The following is a 21,933-nucleotide window of genomic DNA, read 5'->3' as shown; positions in this document are numbered from 1 at the left end:
TCTACTACTAAACAGGCCGCCACAAATGCAGTTACTATGCAGACAACAGGGTCATGATTTGAATGGTGCAACAGGTGCAGTAGCACTGGGTTCAAATGTTGTCAGAACTCCTCTAAACACATAATATTGCTATATTTTACTTCTATACGGGCGGTCACAATTGTAGTTACCCTGCAGTTAAAAGGGACTTCATTTGAATGGAGCAGCAGGTGCAGTGGCAACGGGCCAAATGCTCTAGGGACCCCACAAAACCCAGATCATTGCAAAATATTTTTACTAAAACTGCAGTCACAAGTGCAGTTACCTTGCATACAACAGGGTCCTCAGTACCTTGCAGTTGAAAGGGGCTTGATTTAAATGGTGCAGCAGGTGCAGTGGCGACAGGGCAAAAAGTTGTCATAACTCCACTAAACACCAAATAGTTATATTTTACTACAAAACAGGCAGTCAAAAATGCAGTTATCTTGCAGGCAACAGGATCATTATTTGAATGGTGCAGCAGGTGCAGTGACACCAGGCTCAAAAGTTGTCAGAACTCATCTAAACACATAATATTGCTACTACATCAATTAATTATATTATTTCCCTCTTTCATTTTTCAAAATTTTGCTTGTGTTACCCGCACTGTACCACTAGTAACAGCACAATCTATTGCCTTTTTGTACATAAATAAGTCATAACACTTCAACAGGCTTTCTGTAACTTATATTGTACAACTACTCCGCAAGCTACACCTTCAACAAAAATCAGCTTATTATTAATCACAGAGTCGAAACATGTTGCATGTACCAATGCTTGTTCCTCCCTTTGTCTCACTTTCTCTTTCACTGCCTACTTCATTCCTTTTTAGGTCTCACGCCTAGCGGTGCACTGCCCAGCCCTGCTCGCGCAGCGAGAGTCTTTTGGTAGGGGGGTTTGAAAACGGGTCTAGGAATCGCACACGCTCGTGCGATTCCTTTTGGGCCACGCTATTGGCCTTTGCGTGCGTCTTTTGATGAAAGACTGCACGCAATTGGTCAAAGGCAGGCGTGATTGCTCCGCCCATGGCCTATTGGTGTCTATTACGCACACCGACGGTCATGTGGTTTCAATTATCGTGCCCAGACACGGGCGCGATAATTGAAACCACATGGCAGCGGTGTGTGTAACAGACACCACTCGCGGGCCAGGTCTGCTCTCCCATTCCAGTCCCACTCTCACCTTCTTGGCAGGTCCGGGGTCCTCGTTTTATCTTTCCATCCTCCACGATCCAGGACACCTGTCCTAAGGGGTTCAATCCAATTCCCGGACTCTATCGTGCGTGGGCCAGAGACTCCCGTTTGCTCCAGACTGCCTTATAAACGTGAAGCCAGTCCTACATCATCAGTTAAAATAAATCAGGTTTTTTATTAATTTCTCGAAGTAGTGGACATGGGGTGGACGGGTTCTCATCAGTTAAAGGCAGGTCAGTCATGTAAAGATGAAAGAGTGTAAGATTCAGAAATCACCCCTTTCTTGTTACATTCAATTCTGGCCCTACAATTTTGAACTGGTCCAATAAAGTGCGTTTTCTATTTTCAATAAACTTTCTACATGTAGCTTCTATGCCAGTAGGCAGGAGAAGCTGGTGCGCGTTTTGTGTAAGTGGTAATATCCTTCCAATATGGACGCCATTCTACGTGATAGCATATCTTTGGCAGGATGGTAATGTAGGATCCCTATGTATATCGCTCACAGACAGAGCAGTAAGACAACAGGTATGCTTCCTCTCCCGGTCGCCATGTTGGGAGTGGCGCAAGACTTGTGATGAAACAAAGGACGGACTAAATCCCCCTTTGAGATCCTAGAAAGCTGCAATTGTTGTGGCCCCGAAAACCGAAGAGTGAGGTACGGGGGTTCCTGGGTACTGTGGGACTTCACCTCCTACTGATAAATGGGACAGAGTTGTAATGATGGAGCACTTAGCAAGGGGTGAAACAAAAGCAAGAGAACCTGCTCCGGCTTTCAGACGCCCCCCTTTCTGTGGCTCCTGTCCAGCCACCATTTAAGGTAGCTCAACGTCAGACCCATCCTTGTGGCTTTCTCCTTTCAAAGTTTTCAACTTTATGAATTCATATAAATTAGATTTTGCATTTATTAATTGCACGTATTAATTAATGTATATTAATATTCACAATACGTTTGTAGTTGTATTAATTATGCTGCTCTTAGAGCTTTGCATTTTTCAAAAACACTCTGAAACCATACCCTTTATAGGGCATAGTAGTTATTAGAACAAAGCCCATATAACTCATCTCGAGGCTGTGTGTGCATTAGAAGTGCTGCCAAGTCACTTAGTGTGAATTGATAGCCCTCACCCTATTAAATGACGAAAAATAAAGCTTAATCTCAGGCAAATCGATGTAATTCACCCTCGTAAACAGAGCTCTAAATATAGAGATGTGGCCCAATAGATTGTGCTAGAGGACAGACACTGCTATCTTAACAGGTAAAATGCTCCTAACTGGCTCAGTGGAACCAAACACACCAAATCTTGACTTCCTGCACGCCCCATTGAACACGTGAGGAGGTAGCTGAAGAGAATTCGGAGATGTATTGAACTAGGTTTGCAAAACATTGCCAAGCAGTTGTGGGCGAGAGCAGAGAGCATGCAAGCGGAGCAGGAGAAGTGGAGCATTTTGGAACCGTGTTATAGACTCTGTAGTCCAATAGCAAACAAAGCTGGGGAGACTGAATAAACTGTAGAAGGTAGCAAATGTGAAAGAGCTTCGAGCCCCAAATAGGCCTGGGGATGTACATGCGTGCCTTGCTGTTCCAAGTGCTAGATCCAGATGGAATTGGCACAGAGGACGCAATCAGTAAAGTTGTAAGACCGGTTCTGAGAAGTAGGAAATAAAGGAAATCCCATGAGGGGAATGGGGCTTGTAACTTTGGAAGACCCCTGTAATGAGACGGTTTTCCTGCATCCCACAGACCCGCAGGAGGATACGAGGCTGCAGTGGAGGCTCATTCTGATATTTTGTAACCTATTCCTCGATAATATTCGTAGGAGAAAGGCAATGCTGGCTCTACAAGGTAAGTTAGTCATGCAAGGACTCAAGACTTTGTTTCAGCATCCAGCCACTGCGTTTCCAGCTTGAAACCAGGGTACAAATTTGCTTTAAAAAAAAGAAATTAAGGAATGTGTTCCTAGTTTAGAAGCTGAGGACAGTCTCAGTCGATAAGGCGGCTGAAGAGCTGAGTTTACTTGGTTGCAATCAGACTTTATGGATATGCTGGTTTTCTTCACTCACTGGATTGAGATGTATACTGTATGCGTTCCCTGTCGGCGGCCCCGCACTGAGTAAAATCGAGGCCTTTTGCCCAAAACATATCCCGCTTTATATATGAAGGAATGAAACAGTCATTAATGTGTGTCCCTAGTGATTTCGGACTCGTATTCAAGGAAATGAGGTCACCTGGGGGCTCTGACACCAGTATCTATTTCATGATGAGTTCTTATATTAGGTACAACATTGTATAGAGTACCATACAATCTAATAAAAGAATAATTTTAAAACAGTTTTAGTTGAAATATTTTGACTGAAAGTGGCAGCCCTTTCTACCGAAATGTAAGTGCAGTTGGCTGGAAGAGGTTTCAGTCAGTTTCTGTTTCAAGCTTTTGGTTGTAACAACACTGAAGAAATACCAAGGGCTTGTGTAAAGCTATGTGAGTGTATTAGCACTGACGTAGAGCAGCAGTTTCACTCACAGGCGAGGGCTCAAAACCAACAATTGCAATCGTTATTGTTAACTGGTATTTGTATAGCGCATATTCACTGACAGGTCTCTTAGCGCTTTGGAGAGAGAAGTCAGAGCTGCTATCGGTACCATAAACAGTGCAGGGACAGGGCGCAAAATGGTGTCTAAAGCTTCTCTAAACAGGATCGTTTTGAGCTGCTTTCTGAACGGGAGCAGTGCGGGTTCCTTGCGAAGGTGTTCAGGCAGTTGGTTCCATAGCAATGCAATAGGTCTCACAATTGCGAGATTTTGAGCTAATCGCATTTTAAATGACAATGCCTTTTACGTGTGTTTAAAAAAAAAAACCTTTAATAATAAAAGGCATTGTCATTTACAATACCAATAGGTCAAAGTTTAAAAAATGCGAGACCTATTGCATTAAAAATGCTTGTTTTTTTAAGGCAGTGCCGATAATATCTTTCATTGATTCACATGCTTAAATTATTATCCCTCACCAGACTGGGACCCCCTTGTAACAATGTTAGAACAGCAGTGTAAGTCTTACGCTCAATAACATTGAGAATTATTTTAGGTCTTTCGTAACCCATCTACATCAGTTTAGTTGAGCCAAACTGTGTTAATCAAAAACCAGCACCCATGTCTGCTCATCCACCTGTCAGATTTTCAAGCCTGTAACTTGTTTTTATAAGAATTACTTGAAGAAACCTGATATTGGGAGGAGGGTGGCTTGCATGTTAATCTATGAAAAATGCCAAATGCTTGAAAACCGGAGTTACAGGCAAGTAACGTTTTCCCCTTTCCAGCTTTGGATTTTTCAGAGGTTTAAATGCTTGAATTAAGATTATCACAGCAATCTCCAACAAAGTGGCTGTTGAGCATAAGGCTTACTTTATGTAACAAGGTTTCTGAGCACTGCCCTTCACACGGCTGCATCCTTGTTGGTATTTACATCAATAATGCAACACTCAGCAGAAGCATGTGTTGTCTTCCATGTGGCTGCTTTGCAAATGTATTTTAAAGAAAGCCTTGCAAAGAGGTCGGTTGTCGCTGCAGTCCTTGTGGAATGCGGCTTAACTGTTATTCGTAAAGGTCTGATCATGTGGCGTTGCAATACACCAAGAAATTCGTTTAGCCTGGGTCTGCGTGGTGATTGGATTGCCTTTGGTTATTGAACCAAATGCAACAAACAACATGTGATTTTCGAAAGTCTTACGTTGCTTTAAGCATTTAATTACATCTAATGAATGTAAAGATCTTTCCGCTTCTGACATTGGATTAGTAAAGAACACAGGCACAACTATTCTCTGTTTCATATACAATTAAAATGGACCTTAAGGGATACATTTTGATTTGGTCGTCAAACACGTCATCCGTTAAAAAAGTAAAATTGGCTATTTACATGACAGTGCTTGTAATTCATTTACTCCCCTAGCAGAGATGAAGGCTAAACGAAAAGCTGTTTTTCAAGAGATACGTTGGATTTTTTATTTCTGAATCAGTTCAAAAGGTGGACACGTTAAGACTGCCAACATTGTAGTCGCCATTCTGGAGGAAATATCCTGAAAAGTCCCTTCATAGATTGTTTATTCTCTGAGAAAATAATGACAACTTTAGGTTTTCTTAAAAATCCTGAATTTGCTCCAAGATGTACCTTAAATGAAGCAACTGAAAGACAAGCTTTAACCGAGCTAGTGATATAGCAACAGCTTATGGAGTAATATCTTTAATGCGTTCTGTTTTTTTTCATTTTAGACTGTAGTATGCAGTGGTGCTGGAACAATTTTTAGAGAGGGGGCTGGCCGATAACATCACCTCACTAAAGGCTTCGGGGATATGTCACAGCTGGTCTTTTTTTCTGAAATTCATGCACCTAGAAATATAAATTCATTGCTTGGTATTAAATGTGATTTCATGACGCTGATAAACCATTCAACAGGACTTTTCTTGTTAAGTTTGTTGCCCATTGTGTTTGTTTGTGCGTTTTCACTTTTATTAGCCACTAATCCAATTATGGATAAACCATCCTTCCCTTCCGTCTTTTAAATACAGCTATGCGTGCCAGGCACTTGGTGAAAACACAAGGTGCTGACTTCAGGCCTAAGGGCCAGGGTGTGAACTGGTATTGGCGACCAGCGACCATGAAAAAAACGAATCTTCTGTGTTTCACAAGTATTAGGATTTGAAAATACACATCTCCAGGGCTGTAGATGTTAAGTTCTCTCTTTTGGTTAGGATAGGCAGAATCTCTTGTATAGTAATTATGCGAAAAATCTGATTCTTCAAGAATTTGAGGTTTCTCAGGTATACAATTGATTCTCAATCCCATGATCTTTTAAGAATTTTGAATAAAAGCCTTGAAATCTTTCTTTTGTAGGTACTCTGTGGGTTTTTTGGCTGATTAGTTTTGATATGTCCAGTAATAGATGTGAAAGGTGTTTGTGTTTCTCCTTTTTAGTGGAACAGGTGGTGGTTTTTCAACATATTTTAGGGTGTGACCATGATGGACAATATCTAACACTTATCTGTCTGTTGTAATATGTTGCCAGTTTCTCTGAAAAGCCTAATTCTACACCGACTAGCAAGTTTGACAGGGAGCAGATTTTGACTGAGAAGTAATATTCTTCCTCCTTTCGAGTCATATTTTGAAGATTTATTTTCTCTGTCTCAGGCTCCTGATGTTAGATTGAGACCTCTGCAGCCTTGGTTGTCTAGGGTGCTGCCTGACATCTATAAGGGCAAAAAAGGACACTTGATTGTAGGACTTTGGTTCTTTATGCCTGTAATTTTTAAAATGCTGCTTAGTCTGCAGAACGCCTATGGATCCGTTTCTCTATCCATCTTTATCGCTTGCAACATATCGTCAACCTTTATACCAAATATGCTTGTGCCATGAAAAGGAATGCCCAGGACTTGAGACTCAACCTCAACCTTTTTTTGCCATATCCATCCTGGAATCTAAGATCACATTTAACACATTAATTCTAGATTATCACAATCCCTGCAATCAAACTCTCCCACTACATTCCCCAGAGAGTCGTCAAACACTTTCTGTGACTCAACTAACGTTCTGGCCACATCTATTTAAGATTTTCTACTCCAGCCAGAGCTCGTCCAAGCGTTTCGCCACAGCCATCATAGATGTTAACCGATGCTATCAATACAGCTATCCAAACAAAAATCCCCAGCAAGAACTGCAGGGGCTTCAATGCATCCCTTAGGATATGCTCTCATTATTATTTAGCCAATAGTCTGCCACATACAGGACTCATTCCTCCACCCAGGAACAAGTAAACAGTGGTATTCTTGTGTCCATGCGTCACTGACCCCTATAATAGTAAACACCCAGTCATTTCTTCCCGATTGCATCATTAAATCCATATCAAGAACGCCCCCCCATCGGTTGACCATGTATCTCACAATGAACGTTCCATTTGCAGCATCAACACCGTCTCACTCCAGGACTCAGCCAAAGCCTTGCCACTGAATCCATAAACTGTTCTGCAATCATGTTTAATTTACAAAATGTATTATGAATATGAAAATAGCATTCAAACACTTTTCTTTCAACAGTGCCCCAATCCATGGAACGAAAAAGATAACTTTATAAATAATATACGAGACCAGTGGAAACATGCCCCCCACAGCGGTATCAGAGAGGTTGGATGACATGAATTGCAGAATCTCTCAGTGGATCATCCCAGTGGGGGGAAACTGTATCGCTGCAAAACAAACTCCCACCTGGTCCCAAAAGAAACAACACCATTCTCTCTGAGAAAAGATTCTCATGCAATGGTAACTAATCACACCTGCAGCCTCTCTCCTTGAAGGAAGGAAAACCACCCAAGAGGACAGAAAGGATTCTAACAAAGACTTAACAGGAACAGAGCACAGCCTTCCCTCCTGAAAAGATATCCAAACCAACTGCCAGGACAGGAATTTCTCCCTCTCTCCTAAAAGGAATCACAGCATCTTAGTGGATGGTGATTAGAGCTTTTTCCTGGAAAAAATTTACCAATCATGGCAGAGAGTAATGACAGCCTCACTCAAAAAGAGATTCCCACACCATCCCTGCAGAGATGTTCTGCAACCAATCTCCTACAACAACTGAGTGGATAGAGATTATGAAATCTATTCTGAAATATTCATACTACCACCTGCAGAATGATTACAGCCTCGCTGCAAACAAGATTCCCAAGAACGAAGTCATTGCAGGGCTTCCAGAGAATGTGTACCATCCGAACAGAGGGACAGGACAGCAAGTCTCCCTGTAGAAAATGTTGTCTCCAGTACAAAGATTTGGGAAGAATTCACACCATCTCAAGAGAGATATATTACAGCCTCTTGCAAAGGGGGACTGGCACCGCCAACACCGAAATATACTCTTATTTCAGAGAGGATTACCTACATCACTGTGAAGGGTAAATAAGTGATTTCCCAGTAGGTGGCCCCCACAATCCTAGAGGCGAGGTCTCCGTAGATGCACAGAGGCATTGTTACACAGAACTATGAAGAGAGTGCATAAAGCATTAAGAATCAGAAGATCAACAGGCTTCAGGAGCATTCTAAACAATCCATCCTTTTAAATGGAGTCGTCTCTAGGCAACTGGCATTGTGAAAGCATCACAGCTCAAAAGCTTGTGTTTCTTATAGCATGTGTTGTAGCTTCCCTGATGGCAGTTAAAGAACAGAGTGTGGGAACAACGAACTGTAAAAGAAAAGGTGACCTAATTTAATACTGCTTTCTCTTTGCTGGGGGGGTGCACTGTTAGGACATTTGGAGCGGCTTAGAAACAACTGAACCATCCTCATCTGCCAACAAGACCGAGATGTAGGTATGTTAAGGCGGAAGAATCCAAGCCTCTGGCCATTCCAACATTTGCTAATAATATCTATGAAATCTGAGAAAAAATAAATACTCTGGGCTCTATCAACAGAAACAGGTGCTTATGTTATAAACACCAAAAAGGGGTAGGACTAGATAGATGTAATCCTTGGTATGTGGCTTACTTTCCGAGCCAGTTGATTTGTAGATAGTAGTGGGACAAGCACATTTGACAAAAAGAAACTTGAAGAAGTATCAGGCCAGTGACCTATGCACTTCGAGGCGCACCTTCTTCCCCAAATTCCTTGTTTTATAGAGGATGCTGATTGGTTTAAGGGGACACCGTGTGGAAGGAGAATCGAGCTTCTGTTTACGTGCCTCTCCCATGGCTCTGAGAGGCCTCGTTCACTTCTTACGGCGCAGTTTAGGTTTCTTCACTGGGCGCAGGTAGGGGTTATCGATCAGGTTGTCATCTATGCTCTTGCTTGCTGATAGACTTGTGTTCTGCTGCAGGATAGAGTTTTCTTTCTCTATACCAGCATCTTCCTTCAGAAAAAAACAGAAATCAATGTTAGGGTGAGCCTCCTCTTGAAGAGTTCTAATTACTGACAGAAAGTTTATGCTGTGGAGAAAAACACAAAACATACTGGTTTAAAAAAATTATGAGCATGCCTTTGCCAGTCTAAATTTTAAATATTATGTAATTTTCAAAACAGCACTCAAATGATTTCACATCATCCGCTGAATCCACATTCCTAAAATAAAAGATGCATAATTAACAGAAAAATAAAAAGTAAAATAAAAATGAGGGGATAAAGGGAAAAGCAAATGGAGAAAAAAAAACAGATAGAGGAAAATAATTATGTGGGGAAATCAGAAAGTCTTGAGACATGTGGGGATACAAAGATTATTCTTTTATAAGTGAACCTGTGCCAGAAGAGGCATCTCAAGTATATGGTGTGTCAAAACAGCCACACCCTGAATCCCATGTACTATGGGACCTACGTGTGTATGCATGTATTTGTAGAGTGCAACCCTAGCTAAAACTCTGCAAAATGATGTACAGTGCCAAAGGCAAAGATGCAGTTAATGAATGAATAGAGTAAAAGCTAGGTTTTGGGATCAAAAGTAGATAGATCATTACTGCTTACTCGTGTAGTGTTCTATAAAGAGTTGCATCTTCAGCTCTTTCGTATATTGCAGCAAGGTTGGCTCGGTAGTGATAGATACTAGAATATCACTAGATCCTGTGAACATATATAGAGACGATCCATTGTCTTGTTTTTTTCTTTTTGGCACTAGTTTGTCACAAGTCTGATGGTGCCTGGCTACCGGTGTGCTGAGAGCCACTGGAGATAATGCACTACTCAGATTGATATGCAGGGGTGCTGGTTATGATAGTTTTATAAAAACACTTTTAGCATGGTGGGAAATAGGGGGTGGAGGGAAAGTGAATTTGCAATTGTTCAGGAGATTTTTACAAGCAAATATTCTTATGTATATCTGCTTATGAGAAAATGGAAATCAAAAAACGTTGTTTAAAGAACACTTTCCAGGCCTAGTTCTGTAAATGTTTGAGAATTCCTAGCAATCATAAACCTGCACTAATACAAGGCCATTTACTTTAGCTGGGGATGCAATTTTGTGACTGCCTTAAAAAATGCGGACCATTATTTATTTTACTCTTGACCAGAATGTTTTTACACCGATTCTCCTTTATAAATCTTAGTTTTTAAATATTGCCATGCAACAAACACATCTTACTAAATGATGCCTCAGAGAAATGGCTTTTACAGTTGCACAATAGTTTAGCTAAACACGTTTGCAAATTTGTGGGTACATTTTATTTTGAAAGCAAATAATCACCAATCTTGCTTTCATGCTTGTGTATGTATTTGCATACAATAAAGGAGCACTCTGTTAGAAAGTAGTTTCAAATTATTAACATTTGTAAAACATTTTTAAAGTTTTATACCTAAACCACTATCAGTAATGCAAGCGGAGCTCACATCTCATTGCAATCACCATTGTTGTAAAGGCTTTTGCATCAAGAATCATACATACAAGTTTGGATAAGTTATACATATAGATACACATCTTGCTTTAGGGGCAAGACGATGTCTTTCACAGACCCATACTGAGGTACTGCTTACTCGTGCAGTAGACAAATATTACATGTTTTTTTTGACGCCATACAAAATGTGTCTGATAAAGGAAGCCAGCAGACGTCAGTATAAGGGTTATGTGGTCTTATTTCTGTAGGCCTATGATTAGATGTGCTGCTGCATGCATGATGCCCAAAAGGGAGGGTCAGTGTGGATTACCGGACCAGAACATGTCAAGTACTGATATCGTCAAGCCAGGACTCCTCAACCAAGTATATTGCCAAACCCAAACTTGCCCACTTCCTGACACTTAAGGAGAAGGGCATAACCATATTACTGTACACTAGGGGGGTCTATTACCCCATAGAAATGTAAAAGTATGGGTAGCAAATTTAGCTCTCCACCTGAAATCACATTTATGTTATTTGGTATTCACCTACAGTATGCCTCAAAAGCTGTGCTTGTCACAAAACTAATCAGCGGGATTAGTCGTGTGATTAATCTTGTGGGCTAATATTCAGCTATGTAGAGTTCTACAAAGAGTAGACATTTGCACGGGGGAAGTGGAGCAGCATGTGCAAATTTTTTTTTTTTTCTCCGTGTCCAAAACATGTTTCTCCTGATTCCCCAGTAAATATGAGGATCATTTGATCCCATTCTCATTCTGAAAGGGAGTAAATCTCCTACCATAGCCAGGATAGAAAGGGTGGGAGACGAGTTTGAGATGCCCATAATGTTTGTGTGCATTCCCAAGCTTTTAAGGCATACCATGCCTTAGAACAGCCAGATCTCACACCATGAGTGGGATTTACTAATGTGCACTCTTCCACATTTTTATGGTGCAGAAATACATAGCAAACGCATTTATGCCTGCCAGGAATCCCTTTGTAAATTTCTTGCAGGTGCGAATTAGGTTTTCTGGCCAGACTCTTAAGCTTGTGGCCAAAAACAGCTTTGTGAATAGGCTCTGTTAGAAATGGGATTTCTGGTTGGCGAAGGTTTGAACTCAAGCCAGGCAGAAACCACCACTCTAGTCAGGACATGGGAGTTACACTCCTAAAATAACCCCTGCTCACCCCCTTGGTAGCTTGGCACGAGCAGTCAGGCTTATCTTAGAGGCAGTGTGTAAAGCATTTGCACAAAACCAACAGTAATACAATGTAAGCACTACAAACTGGCACCACACCGGTTTTAGAAAAATATCCAATATTTTTATATAAACCAGACCAAATACGATAAATATCCACCATACAGTACTTCAGAAATAGTTACTTCTCAAAATGTCTTTAAGTTGCAAAATACGTTGAAAAACACAGTTCGTACGAGTCGGTAGCTCGGACCGAGCCTACCGCGATGCTGAAAAGAACAGAGTCACGCAGTTCCCGCTAAACGCGTCGGTACGGGCCAGCAACAGCGGGACAGATTCGTTCACAGTACCTTTCTTAGTGCGGCTCACACGGGTGTGCCAGTCGGTCTTGGCATCCGTCGCGGTTGCGATGCAAAATGGAAGCGGTGCAAGGTGCGGTGTCCCTCGCTGCGGTGCAAGCAGCGGCTCGGTGACGATCGTGCAGACGGCGTCGGTGAGACCAAGGCTTACGATGCAGGGTGAGACGGTGCTCGATGCGGTGCTGGCAAGTTGCGATGCGCGCGACAGAACCAGTTGGCGGGAATTGGCGCTGGCCGAGCTGGACAGCTGTGCGTGACGAGTCGGTCACGGGTGTCGAGCCAGCAGCGACCGCGTCGGTGAGCCCAGGCCAGTGAAGTAAAGCGAGGCGATGCAGGTTGCGGTGTCTCTCGATGCGGTGCAGGCAGCAGCTCGGTGACGGAGTTGGTGAGACCAAGGCTTGCAGTGCAGGGCGAGTCGGTGCGGCCTGCGGTGCCTTCAGGACACAAGACCAGCGACGGAGTCGGTGATGGAGTTGGTCGCGGTTCCCACTTCTCTGCGGCAACTGAAACAGCGGTTCCAGGAGCGGTACCCAGAGGTTGGTGAAGTCTTTGCAGTGAGACTTCTTAACAAGAGGCCAGCTCGGTTCAGGCCCTTGGAGATACTCAGCACAAGTAGAGAAAGTTCAGTCCAGTCCTTTCACTGCCAAAGGCAGAAGCAGCAGCTGCAGGCCAACCCAACAAAGCAACAGCACAGCAAAGGGGCAGTACTCCACCTGGCAGCTCTTCCAGCTCTTCGTCTTGGCAGGTTCCTTGATTCCAGCGAGATCTGTGAAGTCTTTTCCATCCCCGAGACTTCCAACAGGAGGCAAGCTCTACTTCAAGCCCTTGGAGAAAATTCTAACAGCAGGATGATGAAAGCACAGTCCAGTCCTTTCCCTACCCAAGCAAGAAGCAACCACTGCAGGCCAACCCCTGAACACGCAGCACAGGGGCAGTACTCCAGCTTTCCCGCTCCTTCCTCCTGGCAGGTTCCTTAATTCAGAAGTAATCTAAATTCTAGGGATCAGGGTCCCACAACTTATAACCCAAAATCCTTTGTCCTCTGAGGGCAGAGGGGCCTTTGCCTAGTCCAAACCAGTTCTGGTCACTCCTGGAGCACTTTGTTTACATGACTCCTTCTTTCCATTCAGAGTGCTGGGCAGAGACCTCAGACGCACCGCAGGAGGTGGAGCCAGCATTGGGGAGGGAAAGCACAGCCCTACTCAGGTCCCAGGTGCAACTCCTCCCACCCATCTACATGGAGATCTCTCTATTCAGCCCTGTGCTGACTCATCCTGTCTCCGGGAATTCCCCAGCCCCCTGGAATTCCCCAGCCCCCTGGAATTCCCCAGCCCCTGTCACTCAAACTCCAGACAGGGAATACACAACCTAGCAGAGGCAGGTTTGGATAGTTAGACAAGAAAATACCTACTTTCTAAAAGTGGTATTTTTAAACACAGAATGTTAAAACCAACTTTACTAAAAGATGTATTTTATTATTTCTGAGTTCAGGCATACTAAATTCGAATTTCAACCATGTTCCCTGAGTCAGTTAGGATTATAAGATGTAATAATCAAACTGCCCATTCTGGCCTATGGAGAACAGGTAGCCTTGCAATAGTGAAAAACTAAGTAGGCTGTACTTCACTATCAGGACATGCCACACACACCAGGGCATGTCCTACCTTTCAAATACAATGCACCCTGCCCACAGGGGTACCTTGGGCCTACCTTAGGGGTGACTAACATGTAAGAAAGGGAAAGGGAAGTTTCAGGGATTTGCAAGTGTGTGCACTTGCCAAGTCGACATGGCAGCCCCAGGCTGCGCACAGACTCTGCAATGGCAGGCCTTAGACACACTTTACAGGCTGTTTGCGTGGGTGGCATAATCCAGTGCTGCAGCCCACCAACAGCATTTGATTTATAGGCCCTGGCACTCGCAGTGCACTTTACTAGGGATTGACACATAAATCAAATAGCCAATCATGGAAACACCAATCAAAACACAATTTACACAGAGAGCAAGTGCCCAGAGTCCTAAAACCAACACACACAGGTCAGGAAAAAATAGGAGGAAAAAGCAAACAGTTTAGGGATAACCCTGCAAAAAGGGCAATTTCCAACAGGCTCTTATAAGTCCTTCTTGGACTTAGCGTCCTTTAGGTAGCTTGGCTCAAGCAGGAAGGCTTTCCCTCCAGAATCGCATGTTGCGCTTGCATCACACCCAACCCCCACTTCAGCGCTGCACCACCCAAAAAGGACACTACACCGAGTAAATAAAACTGAGCAGAGGAAGTTTTATATTTCCTTTTTAATTGCGCTCAACCAAGTCTAACCATCACATTTCAGGTGCAAATATTTCATAATATTCCAGCCAACAATACAATTCCTTATTTTACTTCAGTACAGTCCCCCACCATAAACTTCATCAGAGGGGTCAATCCAGCTCCTAGACCCTAGAACGCCCTATTAGTTTCCCACTCGTAGTGCTTCCCACAATGGTCTCCTGGCATGGAATGTCAAAAGGACAACACGCCCACTCATTGCCCCTCAGTCCGATGTCTACACTAACCGCTGTACTACCTGGATCTTAGGCTGTGGTATACGACCATGCTTCTACCATTAGGCGCTATACTGCCACTAGTCTGTTGCTGGGAATCAAGCTATTACCGTTGGACATTCACATGAATTCTCTTTAAGCTGGCAAGCTTACTATCACAGTTACACATTACACATGAATTCTTCTTTGTGCTGACAAGCTTACTATTGCAGTTATACATTACACATGAATTCTTCTTTGTGCTGGCGATCTTACGATTACAGTTAAACATTACTCATGAATTCTTCTTTGTGCTGGCGATCTTACTATTACACCCTGGCTTCCCATAATCATCAGCCTGGACTGCCAGGCCTTCACCTGCTTGGTAACCCCCACCCCTCCTCTCCTTCCCTTAATCCCAGCTTACGGTTCAACTTCGGGGTCCTCCTCTGCCTGGGAAGATCGGCGGTGCTGGTAGTGTAATTCCCACTTCACGCGGGACAGACGGGGAACATGGGATTGGCAAGGGAAGTCCCAAAAGGGGCCGAACACGGGGCGCACCCACCAGCCACCTCCCCCAAGGATTCCCCTGAGGCGGGGTCTTCTCACGGGGAGGACTCCTCGCCAGCGGTGTCACTACGGACGCAGAGTCGTCTCCGGACCCCACACGGCTTCACAGGCCAGGCGCTGACTCGGCTCCACTCCGCTGCTGCTTGGGTCCGCGCCCTCGGCCGCCTGAGGCAACGCGGCTTGCGGGGGTCGCGGCTTACTCCTTTTTCCGGCAACAGCGAGGCGGCGCTTCTGAATCGGCCCTTGTCAGGTGACACTGGGAAGGCGCTTCACGGCCTTACGCGACCTCTACTTCCTGGTCGTACTTCTCCTCAGATCCTCAGGCGCGTCGCCTGCTCACCGGCCCTCACTAGGGAGTCCCGACTCTCTCCTCAGACCTCCCGGAGACCACCGGCCACCTCCTAGTGGAAGCAGGCAAACTCCCAATCGCGGCGGTGAGTGTTCCAAGCAGGGACTCGTGACAGGGGGGGCTACAATTAAGGGTGCCGCGTTCACTCCCGGGCAGTCCAATAAGCCAACCAAATGCTTTTCTCTGGGTCTCAGTCACCTTCCAAACAGGCAGGCCTGGTGGACAGGCGCTAAGCCTTGTCCGATTCAAAATCCTGGGCACAATAAGGGTGAGAGAGATATGGCACAGGACGGGGGCTTTCCCCAGAAGTGCTGACTAAACCGGAGTCTCTTGAGGTAAAGATGTTCTCCAAAGTCAGTGGTGGGGGTCAGGGACAGGTCAAGAGGTCGAGGGTGGTATCAGCTGATGAGGGAAGCCACGCAGGCCCTAAGACCTGTCAATTCCCTCTCTAGCGCAGCCACCTCTCTACTCAGGTGCCTTACTCCTGACTACCTCACAGCTCAATTAAGTCCTAAAATGGCCACCCTGCACTCACCTCTATTTATCACCTGGGGCCTGACTGGCCAGAGTGGCCCAGAAGGTTCTGGAACCTCTCATGGCAGTCTGTGGCCCAGGTGCTGAGGTGACAGTTGGAACCACCATTTTGTGAGGCTAACCTCCTTCTTCCTGTTTCTTCAGTGAAACACCTTGCGCCTCTCCCTCAGGTAGTAAGAATGAGGCGCCCAGAGCCTCTACATCAACACCCAAAAAGAAGTTAGTGGACAGGAAAAAAATGAGAAGGGAAAGGGAAAAAAATTAAAAAAGAGGAGGGAACAGCCAAAAGGGCTGACAGGTCTAACACACGTCCCCCCAGCTGAAAGTGGGGAGAGCTACCCAATCCCTTGGGAGTTCTCTTCACTAAGGCGGAAATACCTGGAGAGACCATCAGCATTGGCGTGGTCCACTCCTGGGCGATGTTCCACCCTAAAGTCCATTCCCTGTAGGGAGATGGACCACCTCAATAACTTGGGATTCTCGCCCCTCATTTGCATCAGCCACCTGAGGGGCCGGTGGTCGGTCTGAACCAGGAAGTGCGAGCCAAACAGGTATGGCCGCAGCTTCTTCAGAGCCCACACCACCGCAAAAGCCTCCCTCTCAATCGCACTCCACCTCTGTTCCCGGGGGAGTAGTCTCCTAGACAGGAAAACCACCGGTTGGTCCAGACCCTCGTCATTGAGCTGCGACAGCACTGCCCCTATGCCATGCTCCGACGCATCCGTTTGGACGATGAACTCCTTGGAGAAGTCAGGGGCCCTGAGGACAGGTGCCGCACACATTGCCTTTTTCAAGGTTCTAAAGGCTTGTTGACACCCCTCGGTCCAGATTACCCGTCGAGGGTGCTTTTTAGAAGTGAGCTCAGTCAAGGGAGCCACGATAGTACTGTATCCCTTGACGAAGCGTCGGTAGTAGCCAGTAAGGCCCAGAAAGGCTCGGACCTCCGTCTGAGTCTTGGGGGGTTCCCAGGCCATGATGGTTTCAATCTTGGCCTGGAGGGGTTGCACCTTGCCCCGACCCACCAAGTGACCGAGGTACACTACCTACCCCTGCCCGATCTGGCACTTACTGGCCTTGATCGTCAGACCCGCCTGCTGCAAAGCCCGAAGGACAGCCTGAAGGTGACACAAATGGTCCTCCCAGCTGCTACCGAAGACAGCGATGTCATCCAGGTACGCAACCGAAAAGGCCTCCATCCCGGAGAGGACCTGGTTCACCAGCCGCTGAAAGGTGGCAGGGGCGTTCTTGAGCCCAAAGGGCATCACACAGAACTGTTAGTGACCCTCAGGTGTGGCGAAGGCTGACCTTTCCCTTGCTCCTTCTGTCAGGGAGATCTGTCAGTACCCGGATGCAAGGTCAAAGGTACTCAGATATTGGGCAGCTCCCAACCGGTCAATGAGCTCATCCGCCCTCGGGATAGGATGAGCATCGGTCTTTGTCACCGAGTTCAGTCCCCTGTAATCCACACAGAACCGGAGTTCTGGGGTAGTGCCCGGCGGGGCAGCTTTGGGTACCAGTACCACCGGACTGGACCAGGGACTGCTTGAAGGTTCAATCACTCCCAGCTCTAGCATCTTGGTGACTTCTCCATGGATGCTAGCCTTCACCTTATCCGACAAACGGTAGGACTTGGACTTCACATGTGGGCTGTCCCCTGTGTCCACATCATGGGTACACAGATGAGTCCTTCCCGGGATAAGCGAGAACAAGGAAGCAAACTGCCCCAAAACTTGGCGGCAGTCTTTCCGCTGTTCGGGAGTTAGGAATGGTGAGAGGATCACTCCCTCCACCGACCCATCCTTCTCTTGGGACGCAAAAAGATCAGGAAGAGGTTCACTTTCCTCTTCCTCTGACCCGTCAGTCACCATCATCAAAGTGACCTCGGGTCTCTCTTGGTGAGGTTTGAGGCGGTTGACATGGAGCACCCGATGGGGCTGCCTGGGGGTCTTAAGATCCACCACATAGGTGACCTTGCCCTTCTTCTCAATCACCTCAAAGGGGCCTGACCAGCGATCCTGGAGGGCGCTAAGCTCTCCAGGTTCCATCACCCACACCTTCTGGCCAGGCTCCAGCTCCACCGGGTGAGCATTCTGGTCATACCATTCCTTCATGACCGTCTGGCTGGCTTCTAGATTTTCAGAAGCTTGCTTCCACAACCTAGCCATTTGGCTACGAAGGGCCAGCATGTAGCTCACCACATCCGGGGGAAGTTTTCTGGGAGTCTTTTCCCATCCATCCTTCACCAGGCTGAGGGGTCCGCGTACAGGGTGTCCGTACAACAGCTCGAAGGGGCTGAAGCCCACTCCCTTCTGTGGTACCTCCCTGTAAGAAAACAGCAAACAAGGTAGGAGGACGTCCCATTTCCTCCGCAGGCTCTCGGGCAGACTCCTGATCATGCCCTTTAAGGTTTTGTTAAACCTTTCCACCAGACCATTGGTCTGGGGGTGATAAGGGGTGGAGAACCGGTAAGTGACTCCACACTCTTTCCACATAGCCCGCACATGAAGTTAGTACCTCTGTCCGACACAACTTCCTTGGGGAACCCCATCCGGGTGAAAATCCCCATCAGAGCCCGTGCCACCGCAGGTGCAGTAATGGTCCTCAGAGGGATAGCCTCTGGGTACCGGGTGGCATGATCCACCAGAACCAGGATAAACCTGTGACCGGCAGACGTTGGTGGATCCAATGGCCCAACAATGTCGATGCCCACCCTTTCAAAGGGGGTGCCAACGACAGGCAGTGGTTCCAGGGGAGCCTTCAGCTTCACCCCTGTTTTCCCACTAGCTTGGCAGGTTACACACGTCCTACAAAAAGTGTCGGACGTAATCCTCATCTGAGGCCAGTAGAAATGAGGGACAAGTCGAGCAAAGGTCTTGTCCTGTCCCAAGTGTCCTGCCAAGGGTATTTCGTGAGCCAATCCCAAAAGGAAGGCTCGGTAACGCTGGGGAACTACCAAGCCCCGGGATGATCCATGCACCGGAGCCTTGGGTTCGCTATAAAGGAGACCATCTTCCCAGTATATGTGGAAGTTCCCCGAATCGTTACCCGCTGCCTGGGCTTCGGCCTGCCGCCGTAAACCCTCAAGGGTAGGACACTCCTTTTGGGCCCCACAAAACTCCTCCCTAGTGGGTCCTCCCTCCACCTGCCAGTCTGCAGGGGTAGGTAAGCCCTCCAGGGATGTCACATCCCCCTCTGTGGACTCCGGGACCACTTCAGTTGCCCCCTCCACCTTCTGAGGTGCAGATGCCGGGGTAGGTTTCCCCTGGCCCCGTCTACCCTTTTTGGCAGCTGGTTGGGCCCTTATTCCAGGCTCCAATCTCTGTGAACTCCCCCCTCGGGCAGTCACGGACCGTGTATTGGCACAAGTCCACTCGGGCATCCCCAACATCTCCATGTGAGCCTTGAACTCGATCTCCTTCCATGCCGTGTGTTCAAGGTCATTTCCCAACAGACAGTCGACCGGCATGGCAGGGCTTACCGCAACCCGCAGAGGACCCGCAACCCCTCCCCACTCAAAGGGAATCTGGGCCACCGGATAGTGACCCTCTCGGTTGTCAGCCATCACAACCGGATGGACTACGTTGGGAATCACCTGCTCTGGGGACACCAGCTGACTCCTTACCATAGTCATGCTGGCTCCTGTGTCCCTCAGAGCCTCCACCCTCTGGGCATTGATGGTGAACCATTGCCTGTACTTAGTAGTATTTGAGGGCACCTGGGTCTTAGAAACCATCTCACAATCCCCTAGGGACACTAAGGTTAGCCCTGCCCACTCACCTCCCTTATCTAGGGGCAACTCCTCCCCTAGCACTACGCTCGCCACCCCAGGGGTCTTTCCTTCAATGGGAGGGTGTGGTCTCTTGGGACACTTGGCATCCCCCTTGTAATGCCCAATCTCACCACACTCATAACAATGGACAACCCTAGGCTGCTGACCACGGTCAGGATAAAGGGGTTTGTGGGGGCCAACCTTAGGAGGGAATCCTAATCCCTTTCCTTGCAAACTCTTTTGGGGGCCTTTAGAGAACTCCCCCCTCTTTCTTCTGGGGGGTGCCCTGTCCAGCCCCTTGGAAATTCCCTCCAGTCCCTTTTGAGGATACCCGGGTACTTGCCCAGATATCCGCCTCCTCTGCAAGCTTCATGGGATTAGTTAGCTTGCTGTCCACCAGGTGTTGACGCAGCTCCGGAAAACTTTTCTCGAGGAGGTGCTCCCTTAAAACCTGGTTATACAACGCCTCGTAGTCTTTCACCTCACTGCCCTGTACCCAGCCCTCCAAGGCCTTCTTGGCGTAGTCCAGGAAGTCTACCCAATTTTGGGTGGCCAGCTTTTGACTACCCCGAAACCTCTGCCTGTATTTCTCAGGGGTCAACCCAAATTTTCTAACTAGGGCGACCTTCATGGTGGGGTAATTGGTCTGTTCTCGCTGCTCCAAAGCTAACAGGGCATCCCTCCCCACCGGAGGCATATACCTATATAGACCACCCCCCCACTGAGCTTCGGGGATCCCATGGGCTCGTAAGGAGACCTCATAGGCAGCCAACCATTTAGCAATGTCATCCCCGACACCATAGCTGGCGACTACGTCCTTTGGCAAATAGGGTCTGGGCTCCCTGGGGATTTCTCTATGTACGCTGCCACCAACGGGACTGCTGGGGGTTCCAAACTGTAGGGCCTTGAGTTCCAATTCCTTTAAATGGAGCTCATGGCGGAACCTTCTCTCCTCCTTTTCTTTCTCCAAGCGGGCTAGATCCATTTTGAACTGCCTCTCTTCCCTCCTGTCAACTAAATCAGCTGATGACAGGCTTCCTCCCGAAGTACTACTACCCGCTCTTGAAGGGGCACTAGGTCCTACGTTCATGTTGCCTCTCCCAGGGGGAAAAAGTAATTCTGTCTCTGCCGTAATGTCCGGTCCTGGTCCCTCCTCCCGTTTTCCGCTAGGGTGGGCCATAACCCAGGCTCTCAAGCTAGTTTGGAGTTCTATTTTCTTCGCCCCCTGCTTGAAAAATACCTCCCTCTCCTGGCAGAATTCCTTTAGTTGGGTCACAGTATATTCTTCCAGCCTACCCAACTCAAACTCCATCCTACTAGGTGAGACCCAATACTGCAGAAAAGAACTTCACAATAGGAGACCTTTCCTTTAAGAGGAAGTACCCACAGGACAGGACAATTTTGAAAAACTCCAATCAGGGACAACCTGGAGAAAACTCCAGCAAAAACAATCAGGTGTAGGGTGTGGCGCGCGCCAAACTGCTAATGAGTGGATGCAAGCACAGATTCAGGATCCCACCGCTGAACACCAACTTGTTGGACCTAGCGTCCTTTAGGTAGCTTGGCTCAAGCAGGAAGGCTTTCCCTCCAGAATCGCATGTTGCGCTTGCATCACACCCAACCCCCACTTGAGCGCTGCACCACCCAAAAAGGACACTACACCGAGTAAATAAAACTGAGCAGAGGAAGTTTTAGATTTCCTTTTTAATTGCGCTCAACCAAGTCTAACCATCACATTTCAGGTGCAAATATTTCATAATATTCCAGCCAACAATACAATTCCTTATTTTACTTCAGTACAGTCCCCCACCATAAACTTCATCAGAGGGGTCAATCCAGCTCCTAGACCCTAGAACGCCCGATTAGTTTCCCACTCGTAGTGCTTCCCACAATGGTTTCCTGGCATGGAATGTCAAAAGGACAACATGCCCACTCGTTGCCCCTCAGTCCGATGTCTACACTAACCGCTGTACTACCTGGATCTTAGGCTGTGGTATACGACCACGCTTCTACCATTAGGCGCTATACTGCCACTAGTCTGTTGCTGGGAATCAAGCTATTACCGTTGGACATTCACATGAATTCTCTTTAAGCTGGCAA

The 21,933-nt window shown here is 46.8% G+C and overlaps 1 protein-coding gene across 1 annotated transcript in view; it reads right to left on the bottom strand.

The window, feature by feature from the left end:
• Positions 1-5,179: 5,179 nt before the first annotated feature.
• Positions 5,180-21,933, bottom strand: part of TAF8 (TATA-box binding protein associated factor 8) — a 146,146-nt gene continuing 129,392 nt past the window's right edge. The window contains exon 8 of the mRNA XM_085647188.1: positions 5,180-9,088. Coding sequence (XP_085503314.1) covers positions 8,948-9,088 — 141 coding nt within the window. The 3' untranslated portion in view covers positions 5,180-8,947. The remainder of the gene's footprint in view (positions 9,089-21,933) is intronic.

The sequence above is a fragment of the Triturus cristatus genome, chromosome 1_1 (assembly GCF_964204655.1).
Source record: "Triturus cristatus chromosome 1_1, aTriCri1.1, whole genome shotgun sequence".
Lineage (NCBI taxonomy): Eukaryota > Metazoa > Chordata > Amphibia > Caudata > Salamandridae > Triturus > Triturus cristatus.
This window is presented reverse-complemented; position numbering and strand designations above follow the sequence as displayed.